The sequence below is a fragment of the Thamnophis sirtalis genome, unplaced genomic scaffold, assembly GCF_051295495.1.
Source record: "Thamnophis sirtalis isolate CommonGarterSnake01/CBP01778 unplaced genomic scaffold, rThaSir2_p1.2 scaffold_3, whole genome shotgun sequence".
NCBI lineage: Eukaryota > Metazoa > Chordata > Lepidosauria > Squamata > Natricidae > Thamnophis > Thamnophis sirtalis.
Genome location: NW_028261383.1, coordinates 29,492,206 through 29,502,677, shown reverse-complemented (window position 1 = coordinate 29,502,677; position 10,472 = coordinate 29,492,206). Strand labels below are relative to the sequence as shown.

General features: G+C 38.2%; 1 protein-coding gene across 1 annotated transcript in view; it reads left to right on the top strand.

The window, feature by feature from the left end:
- LOC148047768 (vomeronasal type-2 receptor 26-like) overlaps positions 1-10,472 on the top strand; it is a 35,258-nt gene that overhangs the window by 16,929 nt on the left and 7,857 nt on the right. The window contains exon 2 of the mRNA XM_087707773.1: positions 9,762-10,050. Within this exon, the coding sequence (XP_087563899.1) occupies positions 9,762-10,050 (289 nt within the window). The remainder of the gene's footprint in view (positions 1-9,761; positions 10,051-10,472) is intronic.

The window sequence follows — 10,472 nt, the reverse complement described above, 5'->3', positions numbered from 1 at the left end:
CTTCCAGCTTTTAAAAAAGAACAAGGTCACCATCTATACTGACCAGAAAAGTGCATACAAAAGGGAAGTGACTGATGCAATATTTATAAATTCTCCATAAAGACTCTTGTGATATTCAGAGAGGACATTAAACAATTTGAATGTGGAAAAGTGAAAAAAGAAGAGAAATATTCTTGGTGAACTTAGAAACTATACATCTATCTAGATATTATTTTGGGGAAAAGCTTTGGGAGCTGATGGGTTTTGGGGCCTCGATGGATTATGAACTTTAATTTTGTAAAAAGACTCCCAAAGGACTACAATAGTAACAGTGTGAATAAATTTAATGTGGACTATAAATTTGACTGCTGAAGGAAGAAGAAATGGAGAAAGCGCTTACTCTTAAGGTATATGAGTAATTGATTAGTAATGATTAATACTTAATTTTTAATTATTAAATTTGCAATCTAATATATACATATACATATACATATACATATACATATACATATACATATACATATACATATACATATACATATACATATACATATACATATACATATACATATACATATACATATACGTATACGTATGTACATACATACATACTTTTGAGATTGTGGGCTTATCTTTCCTGAGATTTTTTTACTAATATAATATGAGAGAGTTGAAGGTGATACACCAGGGAGTCTGGGAAATATTTTTAAACTGTGTAAAAATAATTACTGTGGTTGCTATTTTTGAGAAGTACTTTTTGATTATCAGAGATGACAAGTACATTGAATCAGAGGTGGGTTCCATCTGGGCCTTTCCGGTATGCCATAAGAGATAGTGAAAATCTGGCGTGATGGACCAGTCCGGTAGTAATGGTGGTTTGGCCATGCCCACGAACCTCTGTCAGAAGTTTTTTAAAGCCCTGTTCAGGCAAGGGAAAAGAGGTTTTAAAACTAAAAGAGGGGGGGGGAGAGGGTGGAAGGAAGGGAAGGGAGAAATAAAAAGACATAAAAAGAAAGAAGGAATCTCACTTTTTAACTGGTATTCAGCAAAGTAGAAAAAAAATGCTATTGCTTTAAATTGGAACCGAGCATGCGTGGCTGTGGAATTCTGGGAGTTGAAGTCCATAAGTCTTAAAATTGCCAAGGTTGCTTTGCTGGCTATGGAATTCTGGGAGTTGAAATCCAAAAGTTTTAATGCTGCAAACTTTAAATTGAAACATACTTTAAATTGAAAAGCTCAAAAGGAAGTTTGTAAAGTGACATTCAACAGTTGGTTTCTGGGTCAACTGAACAACAATGGATAAAAGGTAGGATTCTTCTATGGTTCTATGTTTTTGAAGTTTAGGGGTTTGTGTAGAATGGGCTTTGCATTTCAAAAAGGGTTTGGATGATTCCCGGCTTGTGAATGGAACCAAACTTTCTATAGATGCATTATCTCATTATCAATCTGGCAGGCATGTGGAATGAGCCTTTCTGGAAGTAATATTTAATTGGGGGAGGGGTGTTGGTTGCTTCCCACAGAGTGAAGGAAAAAGAAAGAAAAACAGCACAGCAATTTAGAGCTAGAAGGCTATTCAGAGGTCATCTAGTCCAACCCCCTGCTGCAGCAGGAAACCTTACATTGTCTGGATTATTTAGGTCCCTCTAACAGGCAGGAAAATTGCCAGAAAGGAGAAGGAGTTGACTAGCACAAGGCTGCCATGCAGAGGAAGGCAGAGATAGTCTTTGACGTATGACTACAATTGAGCCCAAAATTTTGGTTGCTAAACAAGAGCGTTGTTAAGTGAGCTTCACCACATTTTACCCAATCCGTGACATCTCCTGGTGAGTGACATCAAGTTGGCCATGCCCATCCAGTCACATGACATCTAAGCCACGCCCAGGAAATAGGCCATGCCCACAGAACAGATAGTAAAAAGAATTGAAATCCACCCCTGCATTGAACATATCAAAGATAGGAAAGAAAACCTCATCTACATCCTCATCAGCAACATCATCGGAGGCATCAATCCCATCTAATCAACAATTGAGGCGTGTTAGTTGGGCCTCAAGAAGTCAAGCTCCATGCAGAATATGCAAGCGATGCTACTATTGATCCAAGAAGCCATGATCAAAAATCAGGAAGTTACGTCAAAATACCCTGATGAGACCAAAAATGAATTGGAGGAGATGAAGAGGGATATACATAATATGGATGAAAAGATAGGGAACTACCAGCAAATGATAGCGCAGAATAAATAGAGGATACAAAAAATAGAAATAAGGGCTGAGCAAACCGAGGGGAAATGGATGAAATGGACCAAAAGCCAACACAGGCTAATAGAAAATTAGAAGAGACAGTATCTTTGTTGCGATGGAAAAGGCAGCTTATTCTCTGATATTTCATAATATTGCGGAAGAGAAAGAGGAAGCTCTGGTTGAGGTGATGATAGAGCTGCTGGCTGGAGTATTACAGAAAAAAGAAGCATGATGTACAAGAACTAGACAAAATATTCAGAATCCATACAAACTATACAAGAAGGCAAACATTGCCAAAAGAGATGCATGTGAGGTTTACCAAGAAATGCTGAGAGATGAAATATACAAAAGAACTAGACATGAAAGGGAGAGAAATTCTGATCTTAAAACAAATACCAAGGGAGTTAGAGAGGAGAGGAGAGCAGAGGAGACAGTATCAATTCTTGACAGCACAACTGATTAAATATAATGTGACGTACAATTGGCTGATACCAGAAGGAATTCTGGTTACCTGGCAAGACAAAAAAATTAAGGTCGATACCTTGGATAAATTGCATGAATTTCAAGTAGAAGAAAAGCTTTAGCTCAAAAAGAAAGAGTGATGGTGGGGAAAGGAGTGGGCAGAACAAGAAAGTGCAAGAACAAAAGGACAGAAAGGACAGACAGAAATAAGAACAACTAGAAGCATAAGACCTATATGTAAGTGAAAAGAAGCCTGAAAAGAAAAAGCCTGAGAAAATCGGATCAACGGGCAACCCGGAGGTCCATTCCCAAACATCCAATTTGCGCATTGGGCAGTTTTTCTCCCTCTGGGGGCATCAGAAAGCTTCCCTAAAGCCTCCGGAGGGTGAAAATCAAGACCAAAATCAGCTGGCCAGCACACAGGTGTGCTGCAGCTGCCAGGGCAATGCTTCGTGTGCCCTCATAAATGGCTCTGCGTGCCACCTATCACACGCATGCCATAGATTTACCATGAGAGATATAGAGTGATAAGTGTATAGAGTGTTATGGTATAACTATGAGATTAATGGATATAACTATAACGTTGAATATTGTGTATATTGAAAAGAGACTACAATGTATGACTATGAGAATAATGGTTATAATTATAGTGCATAATACTATATATATTTAAAAGAGAGTTGATAACGACCGTAGCCTGTCATTGCAGAAATGGAAATGTGATGTATAATAAAGAAAAATGCATAATACAAATTATATTTTAAAAAAGAAAGAAAAGACTAGACAGTCTGACAATGAGACAACCTTTATAGTAAATCTTTAAGGTTATACCACATTACAAAATTGTGGGGATTGTGGGTTGCTTGTGTTTTTCAAATGCAGCCCATTGTGAAAAGTGTCCAGATGTTCAGTATTCCCAATTAGAAGCAAAATAAAAATGTCCCTAAAATTATAATTTTCTTATCTTACAAAGAAATTCTGGGGATCATCCTGACCCTCTTTGTCATTGCTTTATCCATAACCATAACTACGGCCTTTATTCTGGGAATCTTCATTAAATATCAAGAAACTCCCATAGAAAAAGCCAACAATCGGAAACTCAACTACATCCTCCTGATTTCACTCCTGCTTTCTTTCTTGATCTCCCTTCTCTTTATTGGTCACCCCATGAAAATGGTGTTTCTCCTTCAACAAACCATTTTCAGTGTTGTTTTTTCAGTCGCTGTGTCTTCCTTGCTGACCAAGGCTGTAATGGTGGTGGTGGTGGCCTTCCAAAGTACCGAGTCCATTGTAGTAATAATTGTGGGTATGATTTTGTCATGGCATGTTTTCCATCAGCTTTGGTGACACCTGTCTTCAAACCTGATGGAAGTCTCATAGCACAGGGATCACCAATGGATTCTGTCAGGACCCACAGCTGGCCCGTATCTTTGGAGTTCATACTTGGAGTCTACACCTTTGGAATCAGCGCTTCAGATTAATGTTCATCCTTGAAGCAACTGATTGTCCAGCCAATATATGTAACTAATTAACTTATACTCCATTAAATAGTTTTAGAGGGTGCAATGGAGAAAGGTCACAGATGCAAACTTAGCAAAAGAACTCATACCTACACGTCACATAGCAATGGCCCTGTGCTCACCTCCTCAGATTTTGTTTAGCCCTTCACCTTCAGCCATTGTGGTATTGTACTTCTATAGCGTCATCTCTTGGCTCCCCATTAGATCTTATTTATTTATTTATTAGAATTTATAGGCCGCCCTTTTCCCTGAGGGGACTCAGGGCGGCTTACATAAAATAAGGCGGGGAGGATCTCCTATGTAAGAGACAGGAAATATCACCACTTCATAAAGAAGTCAGTAACAAGCTAATTTACAGATTAGTGCCCCAGGGAAATTTTGACCAGAGCCTCTTTGTAACCATGAATACAGGTAATCTTCCACATTCTGAAAGATATAAGGCATTTAACAAAGGCCTCCAATAGATTATTCAATATTTCTTTTCTGTAGTATCAAATCCACAGGTGGGTTTCACATAAATTTACCACCGGTTTGCCCCGCATATGCATGCTCGCTTTTTGAGCATGTGTGCCTTCCACACATTGCACGACGTTCCATGCATGTGCTTTCCTCATGCACATGGCTTAAAAATTGTGGCTAAATAAGACAGCATAGAGCCGGGTTTGTGAGCAGGGCGGAGGCGTGGCAGGCGCATGGCAGGGGTATGGCGGGCCCACCCACAGGTCACCATTAATGATTTGCCTAAACATGTCAGAACCAGCTGAATACCACCTCTGTTCTTAACCATTGAGAAACATGGCCTCATCCACACCAGACAGAATAAGAAGTATATATAGTGGCTCATTGCCTGGTTTAAGAATATTGAACTGTTTTTCCACATTTGAAACTTTAGAATGTCAAGAATAAGTTTTCAGACAAAGAAAACAATCAAACTTCCGCGAATTGTTCCTTTCTTGAATCTCAAATTAGGATTATTCTCCTGAGTCAAACAAAACTCTTTTCTCCAACTGCACACTTTTGTGGCAATGCTCATTCCCAATTCCCCTTCTAATTTGTATAAGCATGTATTATTTATTCTCCTTTGGAATTTCCACCACCACAATTAGTTGCCAATCAATGTGACAGCAAATGGGAAAGTCAGCACCTGATACTCTGATTTGTAACAGCCTCCTTCTGTGATGAGAGCAGAGGTTTGGGTAAAGCTGGGCAAATGCTGTAGCAATCTGTAATTGTAGACTCTGAGATTTAACTCTGTGCTGAAGAAAGAACTATAGGAAAGATCTCTTGCAGTGTATATCAAATGTTGTTGCTGATGCATATACAGCTTTTTCTGCTTCAGCTTCTGTCTCAAATACCCTGTGCCAGTATGCTGGTGAAATGCCCATTTAAGGTGATAATAGAAGAAAAGGAATGGTTCCATTACTACAAACCAGGAGACTACTGGATTACTGGAATAATGTCTGGAATCGTAGCTCGATTGTATGAATTTTCGTTCTCAAAACCTCCAACCCATCAACTGCAAAGGTAATTGTCAGCACATCCAGGATTCTGGTGATTGAGTTTACCTGCTCCAATGTCTTTTCTAGGAATGATTTCCATTCCCTGATTCCTCACCTTGAGAAAGGCAAATTCATTATTGCTTCTCTCCTTTTCCTTTAGAGGAAAGGCTGCTTGGGAACATGATGATTCTGTAAAAGTTCCTTTTAAGTTCTTGCACATGTGTCAGCCTCAACACTGGGCACTGTGAACACTCTCCCACGATGACTCTTACCTGGATGGGGTTCTGCCTGATTTCAAAATGATTACCTTGGACAGTCAGCAACCTGTTTATTCATATTTATTTTATTTATTTATGAACAATAGTTAAACATTAACTCCTAATAAAGTGATTGAATGAATAGCTTAGAATAGAGGGAGATCTCATGTATTTTCTCCCCACTGTTTCTTCCCCTCCTTACATTTACTCTATAATTCCTACCACCCTCTCCGCTCTTTCTTTCCACCCTTTAACACTTTTGCCACTTTTGTGGCTTTCCGGTTCCTTTTGGTTTAAATAAAAGGAATATCTTAAAATAGTAGAGTTGGACGGGACCTTGGAGGTCTTCTTCGTTTTCCAGAGGTTCATTGAAGTTTCCATAAATTTTGGTATGTTGCTGCTGATGCAAAAGATTTTCAGGCATTTCTTGATCCAGCTGTGGGGAACTGAATCAAATGCTTTCTTATATTCTATCCAAGCCATGAACATGTTGGCTCGTCTTTTCTTTGAATTCTTTAGGATTACCTTGTCAATCAGCAGTTAATCCTTTGTTCCTCTTGAATTTTGCAGCACCCTTTCTGTTCTATAGAAAACAAGTCATTTCTTTCCAAGTATCCCTAAATTTGATTTGCAGTGATGTGAATAAGGAGCTTGTGTGTTCTTGGCAAGCAGGTGATTGGCCTATGGTTTCCAGGGTCCTTTCCTCTTTCTTTATCTTTTTGGATCAAAAATCTCCTTCTAGTTGTCATCCACTCATCATTTTCATTTTTTTAAAAGATCTGGTTCATTTGGGCTGCCAATCTTTCATGCACACTTGTAAGTGCCATTAGCCAGAAGCTGGTCCATGTTCACTCCAATTCTTCACTTTTCTTGACTGCCTTTGCACCTTTTTTTTTCACATATTCCATTTTATGCAATTTAATAGAATCCTCAACCTGTTTGATCCCTTTTGCATTTCTGTTCTGCTTCTTGTTGTTTTCCCACAAGTTCTTCCAGAATTTAAGAGCTTTCTCCTTATCCGGCTTTTTATTTGTTGTTACTCAATCTCCACTTTCTAACCTCTTATAAAACTGGTCCTGATTTGCTCTAAACTGTGAGTTTTCCTTGAACTGAGTTACTTGATTTTCATATCTTTTAATATTTTCAGCATCTGCAACAATCCTCCGCTTCAGCTCTTCAATTACTACTGCAACCTCTTTGTTCTCCAAATCATATCTTGCTTCCAGGCTCCTTTTGACCTGTTTGTTCTTTAGCTGACCTTGCCTTAGGTTTTTCAATTTCATTTTTTTTCTTTTTTCCTCAACTCTGGCATCTCCTGGAACAGCAATATCAATAAACTGTATGCTTTGGCCCTCTGCAACCGGGATATCTGCCATGTTGTGCTCCAAATGACGATCCGTTTGTATTCGAAAGTCCCATAAGAACTTCACCTTCTCATTTTCGATAACTTTTTCCACTTTATGTTCTACATAATGACCAGTAGATTAATTTAGCAGCTTGGTCCTGTCTAGCTTTGTAATCAGTTTGTGCAATTTTTCTGCATTCACATATTAAATATGAAACAGTTTTGACTTTGAAAGTTTCCTTCAATGTTTTTCAAGAGCTGTCCATGCAAAGCTTTGGTTTTCCATCTATTTAATCTGTCATCCAGCTGTTTTTCCTTATATTCTACCTTTGTTTCTGTTATTTTTATGCTGTTCTCCATTTTCACAGTCTGCAACAATTTTTCTGCACTTTGGTTCACATGATCATTCAAACTTCATTTTTCTTCTTCTACAGTTTGATGGTTTTTCAATAGCCCCCTGCCCTCTATTTTTCTTGGCAGGTACAACCTGTCGATGGCACTTTCTGGATGCAAAGCATGGTACACATTCAAAAATTTGTGTGTTTTCCAGTCCATGTTTTCCAGTTCAGCCAAAGTCCAGTTGATGATTCCAGCTGAGTAGTATACCACTGGAACTGCCCTTGTATTAATGCCTTTACTTATGTTTCCAGCATTCAGCTTTGATTTTCATATTTTGCGGATCCTCCTAATGTATTCTTTTGCGTTGACTCTTTGACTTTTCCATTCAAGATGTTATCTGCTTCCAATATGCATAAGTACTTGTAACCATCATCCTTTGCTAATGCTTTCAGTATATTTTCATTTTTATTTTATATTTCTATTTTCTGCTCCTTGGTAAATGACTCTCTCCAAACCGCAATACAATCCCCAGCTAGCTGTCAATAGCCATCAAAAATGCTTTTAATCCACAAAAAAATAGAATCAGATAAGAAGAAAAGAGACTTCCCCCTGGGCTCTTCCTTTTAGTTTTTAATTTTTCTTCACTTCCAAACTGCAGAAGACAAAATCCTCTGAGGCTTTGGTGTTTAACCTCCGCTGCTTCCTTTTCTCAATTTTTCAATAACATTCCCCGAATATCAGTTAGCCGCTAATTCCGCTCCAGGACTTTTTTAAAGAATAAGATCAGTTTTTCTCTTTCTCTGTGAGTTGGTCAATCACTCATTCAGTTTCAACACTCTGTTCCCAGCACCACTCCTGCACAATAACTTAGTCCAGTTGCCCCAGCTTTGTAGCGGTTATTCAATTATGACTGCTGCCCCCACTGCCAATTTAAAGGTTTTTTCTCTGACCTCCCAAGAAACTGACGGTTCCTCTAGGTCATCAGAGCCGTCCATTCTTCTCCCCAGTCTGAAGACTCCCCAACAGTGATTTGTCTGGCTGGGTTTCCGCAAGGCTCAGCAGAGCCTGCTTTTTTCCCAGCCGGTCTCGTGGCTTCTGGCTTTGCCTATTTATTTATTGGAATTGGTCAAACAAAAAGAAGAACAAGAATAAGAGAATAAAAAATGCAATTACAAGGACAATAGGCCTGTTGGTGCACTTATGCACACTCCTTCTACTGACTATTTAAGTATAAAGTAAGGTCCACAGAAGCCAATTTGTGACTGAAAACTGTGAAAATTTGTAGCTGAGACAACTGAGTCAGATAGGGCATGCCAGACTTCGACAACTCTATTACAGAAATCGTATTTTTACATTCAAGTTTAGAAACAATTTACATGGAGTTTAAAGCGGTTGTTTGCATGCATATTATTGCAATTAAAACAGAAAAAGATATTTACAGGTAAAACATTACTACGTATAATTTTGTATGGAATACCTAGATATGACTGCATGCAACGCAGTTCTAAGTTATTCAAGCTGAGAATTTTGAGCCTAGTAGCATAAGGAATTCTATTCTGTACAGAAGAGTGCAAGAAGAATGCAAGAAGCCTTTTCTCGCAAAGTACTTCTGAACCTGCTTGTTTGTACTGATGTCAGATATATGGTGCGGTTTCCAAACAGTTGAACAATACTCTAAAATTAGTCTAAGTTAAATTTTATAACGTCTAATAACAATACAATGTTTCCAGAAAAAAAACTTTGCAAAATTAAGTTGAGAACTCTTAATTCTTTTTTTAGCAATGCTGTTATAGTGAGCTTTGGAGCATAAATCATCAGTGATAAATACACTTAGGTCCTTGATAAAGTGAGTGTAATCTGTTACATTAATGCCACCTAGCTTATACTTGACACTCTGATTACATTTACCAATAGGTAAGATAGAGCATTTATTAATCAAAATTTGAAGTTGCCAAATAGATGCCATTCAGACACATAGTTGAGATCACTTTGCAAAACAACAGAATTATCTGTAGAATTGAATAATTTTATGTCATTGGCAAAAAGAACACAATTGCTTTTAAGTTGATCACATAAATCGTTGATATAGAGCAAAAAAGATGATGAAATTTCTTATGTTGCAGTGACAACAACAACTTCTACTACATTCTGCCCTTTTTGTTGGCTGTTCACGAAGTCAACCAGAATCCTTGGCTCTTATCCAACATCACTCTGGGCTACAATATCTATCAGAACTTTTTCAGTGCAAGAATGACATATGAGGCCATGCTGGATGTGCTGTCTACAGGACAGGAGAACGTCCCAAACTATAGTTGTGGAAGACAAAAGAACCAGCTAGCAGTTCTTGAAGAGATGGATTCTGAACTCTTTGATCATATATCTAATGTCATGAGCATCTATAAAATTCCACAGGTATAAAGGAAAATGGAATTAATTCCAAGTTTTAAATTGTTCAGATTTGCCTTGAAGGCATCACTTGTAAATTTCTCCAAATAATTTGAAAGTCAGAGAGTAAATATTAGAAGAGCTGAAAGATTTTAAATTCACAAAGTATGTGAAGTCTGTATGTGTGTGTGTGTGTATACATACATATGTAGTTATGTAGTTCCTGAGATCAGTTGCCCCCCACCTGCCCCCATCCTATCCTGTCCTAAATTTCTGCATGTTCAGCTCAGCTGATTCACGCAGCACATAGGATTTCTGTGCTTCAGCTGTTTTCGTTACTGGTGCTGCTCAAATGGTAAGCTGTAGAGCTTGAAATTGGTCCATTTTGTACTAGTACTAAAGACTCAGCAGAGGGCTAGTACTAGTAACACCAGAAAGTATGAAGTGGC